General features: G+C 30.5%; 1 protein-coding gene across 1 annotated transcript in view; it reads right to left on the bottom strand.

The window, feature by feature from the left end:
- The window catches only part of LOC145256189 (uncharacterized), a 57,922-nt gene extending 41,367 nt beyond the window's left edge, over window positions 1-16,555 (bottom strand). Inside the window, exons 1-2 of the mRNA XM_080114777.1 lie at window positions 16,023-16,555; window positions 2,676-2,810 (exon numbers count right to left, since the gene is read on the bottom strand). Coding sequence (XP_079970903.1) covers window positions 2,676-2,810; window positions 16,023-16,106 — 219 coding nt within the window. The 5' untranslated portion in view covers window positions 16,107-16,555. The remainder of the gene's footprint in view (window positions 1-2,675; window positions 2,811-16,022) is intronic.
- Window positions 16,556-19,149: the final 2,594 nt, after the last annotated feature.

The raw sequence follows: 19,149 nt of genomic DNA, 5'->3' as shown, positions 1-19,149 counted from the left end.
AACATAAGATCCAATCATTTGTCATAATAGAGAATAATTATTATTGTTGTTGTTAATTTTGAAAATACATTTGAACAAATTAATCCAATAAAATACTTTTTACTAGAAATTATTTTTCTTGCAAATATTTTAAATAGATTAAACTATTTAAAATTTAATTTAGATTTATATATGTAATTCAAAAAGTTTATAATTTAATAGATTTTTATATGCAATTTACATAGTTAATAGTTTAATATATGTTTACATGAAATTTAAATAGTTTATAGGTTAATAGATTTTCATATGTAATTTAAATTGTTTATGGGTTAATAGACTTTTATATGTAATTTAAATAGTCTATAGGTTAATAGATTTTCATATGTAATTTAAATTGTTTATGGGTTAATAGACTTTTATATGTAATTTAAATTGTTTATAGGCTAATAGATTTTTATATATAATTTAAATTGTTTATAGGTTAATAGATTTTATATGTAATTTAAATAGTTTATACTTTAATAGACATTTATATGTAATTTAAATAGTTTATAGGTTAATAGATTTTTATATGTAATTTAAATTGTTTATAGGTTAATAGATTTTCATATGTAAATTAAATAGTTTATACTTTAATAGGCTTTTATATGTAATTTAAATAGTTTATAAGTTAATAGATTTTTATATGTAATTTAAATTGTTTATAGGCTAATAAATTTTCATATGTAATTTAAATTGTTTATAGCTTAATAGATTTTTATATGTAATTTAAATTGTTTATAGCTTAATAGATTTTTATATGTAATTAAAATTGTTAATACTTTAAAAGACTTTTATATGTAATTTAAATAGTTTATAGGTTAATAGATTTTTATATGTAGTTTAAATAGTTAATAGTTTAATAGATTTTTATATGTAATTTAACTAGTTTTATATTTAATAGATTTTTGTATGTAATTTAAATATTTAATAGTTTAATAGATTTTTGTATATGTAGTTTTCATATTGTAAATAGTTAAATATTTTAATAGATTTTTATATAAACCTATTTGCAATATATTACAAATTAAAACTTGCATTTACGTGTGCATTTAAGAAAAGTGAAATGAAACATAAATTACGTATTCTTTGAATTATTCGGAGTACTTTCTCATTTTGTATGTTATTCTCACAAAGTTTCGGTCGATGTAACCATCCAACTTTCTTTCGATGTATCTTGTCGAAGTCGGGAATCTTTGTTTAACTCAGAGATCTCCTCAATGTTGTACAAACAACAATAAAGATGAGGACAGTAGCCTAATAATCCAAATAACACGCAATCTTCATGTTTAGAAACATAAACACATTGGTGCTTCTACATTAGTGGGACGAGATATTGCAGTCGATAAATGGAGTTTTTAGATTAAACAAAAAACAATGGTTTCAACTGATTTTTTGTCAATTCTAATAAGTTACAATGTTAGCTTCCAAATTTTTCCGTCGAAATGACCGGAATATTACTGAATTATCAAAAACAAACTCTAACTGTGTTAACAGGTAAATTAGTTCATCCAACACGTTTAAATCTAAATGGAAAATTACCTCCCTGTTAAACTCTCCTGTGGCTCACGATCATTTTCATCAAATTCTATTTTTTTATTTTCTTTAATAAAATTTTTTCTACCTTATCAATAATCGTAATTTTTTTAATATAATCATCTTAAAAATATGAGGAATACGTAGATACCATTATTTTTGTGTGAAATTCAATTTTAGGATTTTTTTTACACAGGCATCACCACATTATCAAGGCCAAGAGGCCTCTCAAGGATAAGGGTTAAAGAGTGTACAGTATAAATTGGACAATATAGTAATCATTAGTAATGAAAATTCGGTAAATTTGATAGCTTATATGGAACGGCTCATCAAGAACTTATTTACGTTAGGCTTGAACACAACCATATTGTAGTCAGCCGGAAAGCAGGAAAACGGAAGACAATTCCACAGGCGTGCAGTTCTAAGAAAGAAGCTTTGTTCATGGAATCTACGTTTGGGTTTAGGCACAGATAAAGAGTGGGGAGAATTATTGATAGTGTTTTCAGCTAGACGAGTGTTTCTTGTGGAAGTTTGGCGAGGGGGGGACCATAGACTGAAGCTCAGTCGAACACTTTCAATGAAAATAACGATGCATCAAATACAAACTCGCAACATCTCTTCTGTGAGATAGAGGTTGCAGGGAAGAGAAATGGACATCTACGAGGCTACAAAGTCTATTTTGAACTCTATCAAGGCAGGAAAAGTCCTTTCTAGCAGCTCCTGCCCAGATGTGAAAACAGTATTCCATCCTTGGACGTACCTGGCTCTTACATAGATAGAGAATTGCATCAGTAGTGAGATATCTACCGGTCCGATAGAAAGATCCCACCATTTTTCCAGCGGCCTTGGCAACAGATTTGATGTACGTGTTCCATTTAAGATCAGGAGTAATGGTCAAGCCCAGAAGCTTAATTTCCGAAAATCTCGTCCCAATTCTGTAGAAGCGCCAAATAATTTTGCTGAATCTAAGTAGGCATAAACAATGAGTGATTATTTTAGATACACACGGGTTCTCAATTTTCGATTAAAAAAACAACGGCCATGATGAAGTTGATGCTTACTATATTACCCAATTAATATCAGTTTACATATTTTCGGAATAAAAACAAATCAATGCTTACCTGTATCTGGGCACGAACTACTTTAACGATCTCCAGGTCAGCAAACCCTGGCACATTATATGGTATTTCCTTTACCAGCTCCTGGACACCTTCAGTATTAGTCTCAATATCCTCCCAGCGACCAGTCACAGGCGCCTAAATATAAAAAGGAGATGAAAGACAATAAAATAGAGTTAGATACATATGTATTCTTAATTAAATTAAACCACCAACAATCAATTAACTCAGCATTTGTTATGTATATTATTAAATATAAAATTTCATAACTTTGACGTTGGGTGATAATAAGGTTCTACAAAGATTTCCAAAATAAAATAGTTTATTTACCACGTATATTGTTTTTTCAATCCCTCGTCTTAACATCTCTTAGTTTTATCACGATTTTTCTAAGCATTTCTCTTATATTTCTTCACTTGTCTTTTTTATTTTTTTTATATCATTTCATTCGAAAGTCCAGGGATATCATAAAGTTAAAGACTTTTCTGATGCCTTAATAAACTCTTCCACTCTTCTTCCTATGCCCCTTTTTACTCTGTCTGTTTTGTATGCACACACACATATACATATATATAAATATATATATTTGCATATATATATATACGCATTTATCTAAAGTTATATTTATGTAGTATGAATCACATGGACCACTCAAGGATAAGAGATAATTTGTATATCAGAAGGACACTGAAACAACAAAGTTATAATTAGTAACAATGGTTAAGATTGATCTGAATTCGATTATTTAAGAAGACGGCTTAACTACAAATTGTTCATGTTTGACTTGAAAATGACCATTCTATAGTAAGCTGGGAAGCAGCCCCATTGTATTGTGTACCACAAAAGGATAGCATTTGAAAATAACTTTGCTCATGAATGTTGGGTTTCGTTTTAGATACACAAAGAGAGGAGAGAGAAGTGTGCATAGTAGTTGTAGTTAGAGGAGTTCTTGGTGTAAAATGCTTTACAGAATGCACCATACACTAGAGCTAAGTTGGGAAGTTAACATGAAATGACGCCGAGTTGTTGAATCTTTGCTGAACTCGAGTCGATGTACTTCTAAACTAGAATATCCTTCTCTCCCAAATAAATCTATCTTTTAAATAGAAATTATACCTGCCCTATCCTTCTGTTAGTCACACCAAACGAGTCACCGGAAGCGTAGTATCGTTTCTTTACTAGATTGGTAAGAAAATGATGTAAGCATTTGTATTGTCTAAATGCATCATGGCGGCTTGATAATAACAGTGTCATGCGTGTTTGCGATGCGTGGTTCTTTGAGTTACATCTTCAAAGATCTTCGTGTTTTGACTTGCCGTGCTCATCTTTCTTACTGACTTTGCTCCTTTGTATAAAAAAAAACAATGTCAGTTTTATCATTAATATATGATCATCTCCTAAAAGCATCCAAATTCTGCTATATTTTATTTATTGTTTGAAAGCATTTTCACCACAAACGAGCAACAACGCTAATTGTATGCAAAGTGCTATCAGGATGACAAGATAATTCTTGCGGTTTTTAATTTGCTTTTTTAATTTAGATAAACATATTTCAGCTCCCAAAAATATTGATCGAAATAAGCACCATCAGAATCAGTACACTTTGGCAACGCAAAATAAGTGTATTTATGCTGGTAACGTCAAAATGTTGCGTTCTGGTGGACCTGAAGTCGGTGAAGGCGTTTTCGAAATCGCTTAGGTTTCTGAAGCATTTCTCACGCAGAAAGTTATCGATATATTTGAAGAAGTGGTAGTCGTTATGTCAGAGGTCTGGAGAGTCTGGCAGATGAGACAGCGTTTCGTAGCCCAATTCGTTCAACTTCTGCAGGGTCAGTTTAGCAATGTGCGTTCGGGCATTGTCGTGTAGGAGAATTGGGCTTTTCCGTTGACTAATGCTGGGTCTTGTTGATGTACCTATTTACAATGCCTCCCCATGGGACAGAGTTAGACACTAGGGTCGTTTTTTAACGTGGAGAAAAGGAACAAAAGTAAAAATTGTCTCAGTCGTGAAGGATTTCTCCTCCACTGACAGAGAACAAGAAATTGAAGTGTACCATCTGAAGAACAGACACTACACTTTGATTTTGACCCGATTGTTGAAGTTATTGATGCATTTCATCCATTTGTTTTCAGTACTATTCTGTCGTAATGGTTTCGCCGGCATTCAAAAAACTGTAATGGATGAGACCGGCCGTAGATCACCATGACGTTCCTTTGGTGCAACTTTGGATTCAGGAAGTGTCGTAAAACTAAGTCGGCGTCTAAGACCTCAGTTAAGCGTCGCCGGTTGTCGTAAAGAACTCACTTTTTATCAGAAGTAACAAACCAGTCGGGAAACGGGTCATTCTTGTTGCGTAAAATAGTGAAGATGACACTTCATAACGATGTTTCTTTTGGTTTCGATCAATTCGCTCCATGTATCAAATTGTTTTTATCTTTCAAATATCTTAGTGGTTGGAAATCGTCGTATACGTAACGTCAAATTCAGGAGCAAATTATTGAATAGTTATTGAATAGTTATTGAATAGTTGTGCGTGGATTGGCTACAACTAAAGATCTTAATTGCTCGTTGTCAACATCCGATGTCCGAAAAACTGCGCTTATCATCTTCAAAACTCTTGTCACTGCCACGAAATTTCTTAAATCACCAGTGCTGTGCTTTTAGTTGTAGTTCTTAGACCAAACACTTCTTGATATCACGAGCTTTTTCAGCAGCTTTTCGGTCTTGCTTTAATTGAAATAAGAAAATTGTGCGAATTTGCATTTATCCAACTTGTATTCAATGTTCTAAAAAGGAGATATAATTGTTAAAAACGATTGTAATATATATGTGTGTATATATATATATATATATATATATATATACATAGATATATAGACATATGTATGTAAACCAACATGCACACACATATAAATATATATATACATACATAGAATTCCTTTATGCATCATATAAAATTTTCTCAGATTGTATTGTTTTATGTATAAATTTTATGCATTTACTAGGAGGAGTTACATAGCGTGTTATGAAAATTATTAATGACAAGTAAGCAACATAGGACTTATGTCTAATTCACATACTTTAGTAACACGATTATTAACTAAGATAAAACTCTTTGGCTGTGAGTTGATACTTTTATTTTTATAATTTATTATATATATATACAGTCCTGGTCAAAATCATAAGACCACTTAAGAAAGTAAGCGTTTACGCATATTATCGAATTTTTAATCAAACAATGAATGAAACCATTGCCAAAAGGGAAAATATGATGGAAAAAATGAAATCTGCTTCATTCGAAACCTTAACCCTGATCTAATAATTATTAAAAAAAAAAACAACATTTTCACCTTGTCAAAATGATAAGACCACTTTCATAAAATCGGCTAGTTTTGAAAAAAATGAATACGAAAAGCTTTCTATGTTACTAAAAACAACTTGTTAGTGGATAAAAAACATCTTACTAAATTATAAATAGCAAAAGGGAAACCATTATCAGAGTTTGAGAGAGGAATGGTCTTTGAGCTGAATAGGAGTAGACTCTCCCATAGATCCATTGCAAACGAAGTGAATCGTAGCAAAACGGTCATCACAAATATTTTAAGAAATCCAGATAAATATGGACACAAAAAGAGTCCAGGTCGACAAAAAAAAAAATAAAATAAAATAAATAAATAAATAAAAAAATAACCCCATCACTGGATCGCTGTATCAGAAGAAGTTAAAAAAAACTCCAGTATGAGCTCAAGTCGATTGAAAAGTCAAACAGCAGCAGAATGTAGTCCTAAAACCATCAGAAGGCATCTGAAAATGAAGGGTTTTAATCATTTAAAGCGACTTCAGAAACCACGTCTTCTTGAACAGCACAAAACTAACCGATAAAATATGCCGCCAAATACCAGACTTGGGATGAAGAGAAGTGGGAAAATGTAATTTTCTCCGATGAGAAAAAGTTTAATCTATATGGTCCAAATGGATTTCAACACTATTGGCATGATAAAAATTTTCCCAAAGAGACTTTTTCAACTCGGCATAGTGGAGGAGGGTCTTTAATGATCTGGGGTGCTTTCTCATCAAAGTTGCAATAGTGAAATGCCGGCAACTATCATTAAAGTACATTTCAATGCTTGAAAATGCTTCTATCAGGACTGAAGGTCCACGTTTGTGTGGAAGAAATTGGATTTTCCAGCAAGACAATGCTGCGATACACACTTCTATCGCAAGCACGAGAATACTTTTCTTCAAATAATATAGAATTGTTAGATCATCCAGCATGTTCTCCGGAACTCAATCCCATTGAAAATTTTTGGGAATGGATGACAAAAGAAGTATTCAAGGATGGAACGCAGTATGATTCGATAAAGGAACTTTCTGATTCAGCTTTCAGTACATGGGATAAAATTCCTTCGCAACTGATAAAAAACTTAGTCGCAAGCATGCCGAAGAGAATTTTTGAAGTAATTCGTAATAATGGAGGCTATACTAAATACTGAGACCCTTTTTAGTAATTTATAATTGCCTTTTGTTAGATAAATTATCAGTGGTCTTATCATTTTGACCAGGTGAAAATGTTTGTTTTTTAAAAAATAATTATTAGATCAGGGTTTCGAATGAAGCAGATTTTTTTTCCATCATATTTTCTCTTTTGGCAATGTTTTCAACCATTTGTTTGATTAAAAATTCGATAATATGCGTAAACGCTTACTTTCTTAAGTGGTTTTATGATTTTGACCAGGACTGTATACATAATATGATGTAACGCAAATAATTTTTTGTTTATATATATATGATATGTATATATGCATGTGTGTGTATATATATATATATATATATATATGTATAGTTACACACACACACACCCACACCCACACACACACACACACATATATATATATGCTTGTATTTAGGAATTAATTTTTATTTACGCAGAAAATGTAATTATTTTATATTTTTAGGGATTTTCTAATGTTTTCGTTTTCAAATGGAAAATAATGAATGTTTAAATGCATCACGGCGTTTTAATTAGGTGAAAAAGGAAATGAAAAAAAGCCCTCTGAAAACATCTATCTGTTGATATTCGCTTTTTCTTAAGAATTTTTGTTAATTTCTATTTTGACTTGATGATTTAATAAAGAAATGAAAACATTGACATATATATGGGATATACATTATTTTTGCGTTACAAAAATCAGAAAAATAAAAAGGTATACTTATGCAGAAGATTTTTGTTATGCTAACTATGGTTGGTGAAATAGCACTTCCTCAATTGTAATGCTTTCCATATTACATCGACAAACATATCTATGTATACTTATATATTTATTGTATTTTCTACAATGTTATATATATATACTTTCTGTACCCTGCCACGCATTGCGTTGGCTCAATTTGATGTAATGGAAAAATCTAATAAAAAAAGAAAATGCATGTTTCTTATATTGCAATTCACTCCAAAAGTGTAAAAAAAAAAAAAAAAAAAAAAAAAAAAAAAAAATGGAAAAAAAAGGGTACTCTTGCAGAATCTGACCAGGATCTTTGAGAGTTTCCATCAATCATGGCTGGGGTTCGACCAGCAGTCAATGGATTAAGCCGAACGTTGCTAAAATGTTGGAATGGTTAATCGATTTTTTTGTGTTTTTTTGTAATCAAAAATTATACTTTAAAATTAATATTTCAGTAAAGGTGGTTACTATACACAGATTCGAAAAGTTGTCCAAAACAAATAAATGTAAGCAAAGGTAAGGTAAATTACATTTCTACATAACTGGATAATTTGTTTTTATTTAATGTAAAAGGTTTAATCAGCTCTGACAAGCACAGTGTTTATCAATGTATTTGGAAAAGACAAATGGTCGTGGACTCTGTTGAATATGTTAAGTTTGGGAAAATAAGTAAAAAAAAACTAAAAAAACTATACATAACAGTGTAAGAAACCCACCGAATATATGTGACCGTGACATAGGCTGACATATTTGGTGGATTTCTGACAGTATATTGTATAATTTATTAGTTTTAACTTATTTTCCAAAACAACGTAATCAACAGTGTCCACCACCATTTGTATTTTTCAACACTGGTTTTCGAGTCGACTAAACGTTACATAAAATCAAACGGGTTTGTATTACTGAACACATCCAAAAAAGTTGTCGAAAAATAAATATATAACAAATGTTATCTAAGGCAAGATAAGTTACTTTTCTACCTAACTGGATAAGCCAGTTTGGTAGAAAAGTAACTTTTTTTGCCTTTGATAATATTTGTTATACATTTGTTTTTTTGGCAACTTTTTGGAATCTCGGTGTACAGTAATACAAACCAAAAAAAACACACACAAAAAATATCCAGTGAGGTTGAAAAGTAACTTATCCTGCGTTTGAGATCCACCTACACAATTTGTTTTAAAATTACTATTTTTAAACGTTTTCGATGCTGAATAAGAAAATCTTATTTACAGTTTGCAGAGAAAAGTAGTTTTCGAGATATAATGCACTATAATTCACTGGCGGCTATGAATAAACACCTCCAATCTCCCAATAAGAACGGCTTTCAGAATAAATAACGCCTACCCACCCATGCTAAAAATTGTGGAGCTGGACCTAAATAAAAATTTACCTTTTTTTGTTGTTTTAAATAAATTGTTAGTTTAAAGCACAAGGCTATTGTGTACAACGGTTTTAATAAAAGAAAAGCATTCATATTTTCTTATATAAAAACAACTCCGAAAAAAAAAGCGTACTTTCAAGTTTGTTAGAATAAGTTTTATCGAAAAAAACAAACAAAATCAAAACATCTTTTATTCATGCTTCATTTCTTAAATATAACAATTCAGGTTTTACGCTTTTAACGAACGTAAATTTTACGGTGTCTGTTTTTTTTTTTTTTTTTTTTTTTGGTATTTTGTTACATTAGGTCTCCCTCCATGATTTGTTTTGAAATTACTACTCTTAAAGGTTTTCGACGATGCTGAATAAGAAATGCATATTTACAATTTGCGGAGGCAAGTAGTTTTCGAGATATAAAGACCTGTGCTATGCACTATAATTCACTGGCGGCCATAAATGGACATCCCAACCTCCCAATATTAAGAACGGTTTTTGGAATGAAAACCGATAATCTCCCCATGTTAAGAAAATCTTTAGGAATAAACACTCCCAATATTCCCATGTTAAGAATGGCTTTCAGAACAAACACCCCTAACCTCCCCATGTAAAAAAACAGCTTTTGGAATAAATACCCCCATCCTCCCCATGTTAAGAACGGCTTGCAGAATAAACAACGCCTACCCACCCATGTTAAAAATTGTGGAAGTGGAGCTAAAGTAAAATTTTTTTTATTTTATTTAATTTTTTTAAAATAACTTGTTAGTTTTTAAGCACAGCGTTACCACGGTTTTAATAAAGGAAAAACATTCATATTTTCTTATATAAAAACAACCCGGGAAAAAAGCGTACTTTCTAGTTTATTAAAATAAGGAGTTTGTATTACTGTACACATAGATTAAAAAAAGTTGTCAAAAAAACAAATATATAACAAATAAATGTTATCAAAGGCAAGATAAGTTAATTTTCAACCCAACTGGATAATATTTTGTGTTTTTATTTAATGTAAAATGGTTATTTAGCTCAAAAAACATCCAGTGTTTACCGATGCGTTGGATAATTCAAAATGGCGCCGAGCTCTCTGCTAAACACGCTAAGTTTGAGAAAATGAGTTAAAAATAAAAAACTATACCACATACTGTTAAAAACCCACCGAATATATGTCAGCGTATGTCACGGTAACATATATTGCGCTAGGTTCTAACAGTATTTTGTATATTTTTTATTTTTAACTCATTTTCCCAAACGTACCGTGTTCAGCAGAGAGTTCGACGGCATTTTTAATTTTCCAACACATCGGTAAACACTGTATGTTCGTCGAACTGAATAAACATGTTACCTTAAATAAAAACCCTAAAAAATTATCCAGTTAGGTAGAAAATTAACTTATCTTTCCTTTAATAACATTTATTTGTTATATATTTGTTTTTTGACAACGTTTTCGAATCTATGTGTACAGTAAAACAAACCCAAAATAAGTTTTATCGAAAAAAAAGAAAACATTTTTTTTACTTATGCTTTATTTCTTATGTAACAACAATTGTTAGTTTTAAGCACAACGCTAATGTGTACCACGGTTTTAATAAAGGAAAAGCATTCATAAAAACATCTCGGAAAAAAGTGTACTTTGAAGTTTGTTAAAATAAGTTGTATCGAAAAAAAAACGATAACATTTTTTTACTTTTGCTTTATTTCTTAAATGTATTTCAGAATCGTTATTCTTCGTCATTTCAAAATGGTATACTTTTATCGTAAGGACCGCCACAATTAATGTAAATTTAAAAAATAGGGAATGTTTTATTTATACTTATCGATTAAACCGATAATGAAATATTGTAATTCGGAAGTCATCAACTCGTGGACCGCTCATTTCTACCGGAAATAAAATGGCGAAAATAGTTCCGCATTACGAAAAATATTTTTATTTTATTTAATATTAATTTCTGTGTTACTATTTTAATGATTAAAAAAATGTGTGTTAAAGTCAAAATCGTATTTAATATTAATTTCTGTGTTACTATTTTAACGATTTTTAAAAAAAAAGTATGTTATAGTCAGAATCGTTATTTTTCGTCATCTTTTCCCCGACGAATAAAAGTTTTTTTTTTCAATAAGGTAATGTTTAATTTTTAATATTTAAAAACATAGTTAGATAATAAAAATTCACTGTAATAAAATTTCACAGAAAACGGGATTGTAAATTTCTTGTTTATCGATTTTGAATAAACCAAAGGTTCCATTTATATATATATATATATATATATAATATAATAGACAGTGTCTATATGTGCAAAGCCTCAGTAAAATATATTTAAAAGTGCTCGGAGTATTGCGGTTATGATTAACTCGATAAGTATAATTGTTTAGAGCTATATAAATAGAAAGGTGAGAGATTAATAGCTGTAAAATTATCAATCAAGTTTCCATAGGAGAAAACATAACAAAATAAAATTTATATGTATGATCATTTCGGAAACGATATTCTTTTATTCAGTCTATATTTACAAATAAAACCATCGAGAAATAAGTAAAATATTTCTGAATATCGTCTCCTTATCAGCATAAATAAATCCTCATAAGATCAAGGGAGGAGGTGGGAGAAGATACCAAATTAGAGATCATTGGTATTTATAACAATTTTTAAAAATTGAATTTATACTCACTAGCGGGACCTGTGAAAATTCTACAAGGGACTGCTTCATTTGTAATATATTAATGCTAGCATTCTGTAGATATTCAGTGTAAATAGAGCTATTTTGCTAAACCTGCAAAAGTATTTATCCAAGCCAACCAGGACGCTCGGCGTAGCCAAGTCGTAAAATACACTAAATATATTTTATTTCTTGCATATTCGTATATATTATTATAGAGTTGATGTTCTATCGATTTCTATATGTTATAAATTTGAGATTCAAAAATAAGAAATATATCTCTATGACTTGGGTTCATCAGCTTGAATCGAAACCGAATCCCAAACTTATATATATATATATATATATATATATATATATATATATATATATATATATATATATATATATATATATATACATACATATTAAAAAGTTTAACTCATGTCCAGGTAATCTCCATCTAAAATTTCAAGTGTTTAAACCCAAAATTAGCGGAGGAGTTTGGAAGAGACTGCAAAGGTCGATTCCTTAAAATTTGACTCTTTGGTAGCAAAATTTTCGCTCAAAAACTGATTAAAAAGCTTTCTGCGTGTCTGAATATACTTTATGTAAAATTTCAAATGTTTAGAACAAAAATTTGCTTAATAGTTTGCTATAGACCGCCAAAAATCAAATCTTTTCAATTTTGACCAAATGTTCGGCCAAAAACCGATGAAAAAGCTAGCTGTATGCTTGACTATATTTATTTTTGTAAAATTTCAAATGTTTAGACCAAAATTTGGCTAAGAGGTCATTTTTTTTTTAATTTGACCCCTTAATATTAATTGCTTTGGGGTCAAATCAAATTAAAAAGTTTGATCAATGTCCAAGAAACCTACATCTATATTTCAAGTGTTTAAACTCAAAAATTTGCGAAAGAGTTTGGTAGAGTTCTCAATGGTGAAATCCTTTAACTTTGACCCCTTGAGAACAAAATTTATGGCCGAAAACCGATTAAAAAGAGTTTTCCAAATCTCAATATCCTTTATGTCAAATCTCAAGAGTAAAAATTGACAGAGTAATTTGGTAGGGAAATGTACATACGCAGAGAGACACACAGATAATTTCACTTCCTGGTAAACTTATTTATTACAAGGAATGGATGTAGATAATAAATTAGCGATGTAAGCGTGACACAGAAAATAAAGCACACGTTATCGTATTTATATATAGATGAGGTGACGATACCCAGAAATATTTTCTCGATGGTTTTATTTGTAATTATCGAATGAATAAAACGATATGGTTTCCGAAACGATCGTACATATAAATTTGATGTTATTATGTTTTCTCCTATGAAAACTTGATTTATAATTTCATAATTATTATTATCTCATCCTTTATATATATATATATATATATATATATATATATATATATATATATATATATATATATATAAATATTTTTTATTATTATTTGAGGGTAAACAGTTATATATGGTCGCTACTAATAGCCATCTGTTCCAGTCAAAGAGACTTCCTCGGGCGACCTAGGCCTCTCGACACCAAAAAGAAAAATGAGAAAGATTTTCCCATTTTTCTTTTTGGAGTCGAGAGGTTCTAGGTCGCCCGAGGAAGTCCCTTTGACTGAAACAGATGGCTATTTGTAGCGACCATATGTAACTGTTTATCCTCAAATAATAATAAAAAAATATTTTGCTCTTTTTATTGAGCACTATTAAACAACCTCGTTGTCTTCATTAGTCCCGACTTTTGAACACCTCAAACCTGAATATATATATATATATATATATATATATATATATATATATATATATATATACAGCACATATCTGCTATATCTTTTCAACGACTAAAATACAGCTCTAGCAATGCAATTACTGAGGAGCAGAAGCCTAACCCTTTTATGATCTTCATTAATGATCATCGAAATCATATTCTCAGATAATTTGTAGCAATAAGTACAAATTTCTCCGAGAATACTTAAAATATAATCTTTCTCGTTCACTCTATTACGATCTTGAGCACGTACAGAATTTTAAGGAGCATTTGCTTTTTTACTGTTAACACATGCAACATAATATTTAACTCATTTCATCAACGATACCCAGTTTATAAGTTTCCCTTAATCGTAGTGCACTGCTTTCTCATTTTATTTATAATCTTCCAGGACTGACTTTGACTATGGATATGATGGTATATATAGAATTTGCTAGACAAGTGGTTGGATTAATTTATGCCTACAAAACATACTTGACTCATGATGTAATCTTATTCACATATAGATACGTTCAAAATGCTGGGAGGGTATCATAAAAATCTCTCTTTATCAGATTCACAGAGTACAAAATAGATTTCTCAATCGAGTAAGGTATAATCACTTGTATATATTACATCATCTTTCTCATTAATGAGAAATTGCTAGTATTTTATTACTCTATTGATATGACAATATAAAATGTTCAGCTGGTCTAACCTCATTGTTTTATTTGTAATATGCTGACTAGTAAATACTTTTCGTTCTATAAATACGGATAATTGTTTATTCTTTTCATCCATTTGCCTGAAGACAGGTAGAATTCCGTAAAAAAACTTTTTGCTGTGGAACAAATTATAACGATTTTGTCTTCTTATATTCATTAAATCTAAATGCCATCAATTGATCCTCATTATTAATCAGATTTTGTTCATTAAATTATGCTTTATAATAAACTAGCCTGAGTTCCCAGCATTTCCCGGGTGTTTGGTGTGTGTTGAGCAAAAACAGTGGTAGTAGGCAGACAGGCTCAAACTTGTACAACGAAGGAGGAAAAGAACGTGAAAAAAAAACCCTGACGTCATTGCTGTGGCATCCACCGCCAAACAGAAAGTGACAAATGCTTATATTAAGGCTTGTCACTCAAAAATAGAGGGTGACTTTCGAAAATATCGGTGAACAAAGTGACCTCTCCTTGTAGAAAAGAGGATGAACAGATTAATGTTTTTAGCCAATTTTTCGATATTTGTCGTCCGAAGAGTCGAGCAGCCAAACGTGAAAATCCGTCGCCTCTGTCGAAAGTTTTAGGCACATACATATATACATACAGACAGACATGCATACATGCATACATACATACATTTAAAGGTGAGATTTATATTAAAGATAACTTTTTCGTTCACCTAGAAAAAAGTTTGTGTCAATGTTTTTTTTTTTCGTCGTGAGTCTCTACACACAACGTTTTTAAATGAAATAGCAACATTACACCCAGTCATGGGTGATGTACCGTCAATAATGCTGTGGACTTAATTTAAAAGAAGACTTTAAATTCCGAACCAAATTTCTAAGTCGATGAAAAAAAAAAAAAAAACTCACAAGTTTTGACACCAGTTTTTAAAGTTATAAAAGTTACACCCGATGTATTTTAAAAGTTACACCCGATGTATTTTAAAAGTTACACCCGATGTATTTTAAAAGTTACACCCGATGTATTTTAAAAGTTACACTCGATGTATTTTAAAAGTTACACCCGATGTATTTTAAAAGTTACACCCGATGTATTTTAAAAGTTACACCCGATGTATTTTAAAAGTTACACCGGATGTATTTTAAAAGTTACACCCGATGTATTTTAAAAGTTACACCCGATGTATTTTAAAAGTTACACCCGATGTATTTTAAAAGTTACACCGGATGTATTTTAAAAGTTACACCCGATGTATTTTAAAAGTTACACCCGATGTATTTTAAAAGTTACACCCGATGTATTTTAAAAGTTACATCGGCAAAAGTACTGTGAACATATCAACCAAGATAGAATTGTTGGAACAATGTAAATTTTAATTCTTCATCTTAAAATGTCGAATTAAAACGTATCACTTTTGTAAATAAACAGAAAAGATGAAGAAAAATATGAAATACTCGATGACATATCAGCATCTCTTCTTTCTGTATAAACTTTATTCATAAGTGAGGCAGGAATGGAAAAATATAATCAGGAAAAAAGATAGTAAATTGAATTATATATATATATATATATATATATATATATGTGTGTGTGTGTGTGTGTGTGTGTGTGTGTGTGTGGTAATAAAAACAGAGTTGCGAACACAAATAAAGAAATAATATATTTTCATACCTGTGGCCAATAAAAGCAGTTGGCAGATGCGAAGAAATATACGACAAATACAAATGTCAAGAAAAGTAGCGAACGTGATGCCATGACAGAGTGATCAATAAAGTTCTCTTCTCACATGAAGCGACACTTCATGTGAGTTTATATATCACACTTCAGGGTGTGGGAATGTAGCCGTTTTGGACCTATAATAAAGAAAAGTACGCCTAATTAGGTATGCGTGTGTGTATGTGTGTATGTGTGTTTTGAATATGTGTGTGTTGTGTGTGTGTGTGCGGCTTTTTAAGGCGTAACTTGTGAAGCAATATCGTGGTCTTGTTCGTGTCAGACAAGTTTGTTTAAAGGTTCGTGTGTATTTCACATTAGATGCTAAGAATGTAGGTGATTCTCCGGGTACATCTAGCGAGTATATCCGTGTAAATATTATTTCACAAAGAAAGAAAGAATAAAACAGAAAAGATTAAAAAAGGCGCACGTATAATATATCTGGCTCACCACTACACCCCTATCATAGTTTCTCTTTCGTACTTTCTCTCTCTCTCTCTCTCTCTCTCTCTCTCTCTCTCTCTCTATATATATATATATATATATATATATATATATATAATATAAATATACACACACATATATATATACACACATATATTTCATTAAATAAAATAGATGTTCTTTGTCTATTAATTCTATTTTTGATCCTTTCCAACTTCCGAATAACAGTATTCACTTCTGGCAGGAACTGGTGATGTAATCACCATATTTAGCATAAGTCCAAGTACTTTCCAATCCTTCAGGATTCATCGTCAGGGATAAATTAATCTAAGTGGTTTTGAAGAATTTATAAAGTTTTTTTCCCCCGGACATGATAAATATGATGATTACATCAGCCAGTTCCCGCCAAAAGTGAAGACTGTTATTCGGAAGTTAGAAATAATAGAAAACAGAATTAATAGACAAAAAAACGTTTATTTTATTTAATAGAAATATGCCATAGAGAAAAAATGCTGCACACACACACACACACACACACACACACACACACACACACACACATATATATATATATATATATATATATATATATATATATATATATACAGAAGTAATATTTATAATAATAACTATTACGTTTCTATTATGTTGACCACTTTCAAGAGATATTTTATTGATGGTTTATAATTGGAGGCTTATCACTAGGGCTGTGACAAGCATATTCTTTTACAAAAGAATATTCTTTGCATATATTTCGTTAGAGAATATTCTTTTAACAAAAAGCATATTCTTTTTTTTTTAAAGAATATTCCTTTAACAAAAAGCCTATTCTCTTAAAAAAAGAATATGCAAAATATTTATGGAATAAGTTGTGCCGAAAATATGTTGAAATAAATATTTGCATACGAGTCTTAATTTTACGAAGTTTTCTTTTTTATATAAATTAAATTAAACATGGTAAAACCTTCGTAGTTGTGAATTTACAATAACCTTTGGTTCCTAATGAGAACCATTCTATTAGAGGATTATATTAGGGACGAAATATCCGCGTATCCTTTTTGCCCTAGTCTCCAGGGCCGATATATCGGCCCCGTAGTGTCCAAAGGATTGTAACTACAATTTGTATGGAAAAAAATAGTCAGGTTTAAATATGGTCCAGTAATCTCCTACAATTGGAACGAGTTTTTTTTTTCATTATAAGGCTATTTTAGCAGACAACCAAAGCAGCTTTAATTTTTTATAATTTAAAGACTAATTCAATTATAAAATGCAATAAATAAAATAGTTAAGTTCCATAGAGTGTTCAATTGTTCACAGTATATAAACAGTATATACATTAATGAGTAGGGCAATGTCAAGAATATTCTTTAATAAAAAACAATTCTTTACATATATTGGGTTAGAGAATATTCTTTTGATAAAAAGCATATTCCTTAAAAAAAGAATATGCTTTTTAAAAAAGAATATGCAAAATATTTATGGAATAAGTTTTGTTTTGCCAAAAATATGCTGAAAGAAAATATTTGGATAAGAGTTTTTAATTTATTCATTTTTTTAGATGAATTAAACGTGGTATAACCCTAACAGATGTGAATTTACATAAAAAAGGGTCTAAAATTTGGTCTGTCGAAAAAGAGTGATATTATAGGCATATATATAAATATGTACAGATATCTCGTCCTTGTAGATACTCAAAGCGTGTTAGTACCCAGGACGAATTTACAAGATCTAAAAAAACTAAACAAAAAATGCCGAAAATAATTAGCACTCCTGCTGAACGGATGGCAAGATATGCCGATGAATTTGAAGATTACCAGTTAACTGGCAATTGCTTAACCTGTAAATACTGCAACATCCAGGTAGGAACAAACTTAAATGCATAAAATTTGCAATATAGTTGACTAATAGATTGGCGTTGTTATAGTAGTTTTGTTTTTGAAATTCTATAACGGTAAATCTAGCTGTATTAAACTTTGATTGAACGTTGAAATTTACAATTTATTTTATCTACTTTTTACGTTAATTGATAAATGTTAATCGGCTTCAAATAACTTTTTCCACCCTTCCTTTAAATGTATATATTACCATTAAATAATTGATTTTTATTTTTACAGATCAAAAGTTGTAAAAAATCTCTAATAAAGCAGCATTTAAAAACCAACGCACATCTGGCAAAAAAGACCTACATGGCAACGTTAGGCGAAGTTCCTACTGCAGCAACTGATTTAGGAGCCAGTACGAATAATTTGTTCAACGCTGACTTATGCAAAGCGTTGATTGCAGCGGATATTCCGTTTCATAAACTGAGCAATAATGTGTTCAAAGACTTTCTTCATAGGTACACACATAGAAATATTCCAAATCAGACTACACTATAAGAAAATATTACGTTAGTGAAGTGTACGAAGCAAAAGTGAAGTCACTCAGAGAAAAAGCTGCTGGAATGAAACTGTGGGTCTCGATTGATGAAACCACTGATGTAGAGCAGCGTTTTAGTGCTTGCTTTGTGTTTGCCATTCTTGGGGTAGAAGAGGAACGCAGCAAGTACTATTTGGGAAATATTGCATGTCTGCCAAAAGTTAATCATTCTACAATTGCTACTTTTTTAACGATTCGTTGCAGTTTTTGTGGCCGCAGCAAG

This window comes from Euprymna scolopes, chromosome 32 (genome assembly GCF_053919585.1).
Source record: "Euprymna scolopes isolate OS-2025 chromosome 32, ASM5391958v1, whole genome shotgun sequence".
NCBI lineage: Eukaryota > Metazoa > Mollusca > Cephalopoda > Sepiida > Sepiolidae > Euprymna > Euprymna scolopes.
Note: the sequence above shows the minus strand (reverse complement) of the source record. Positions and strands in the feature narration are given on the sequence as shown.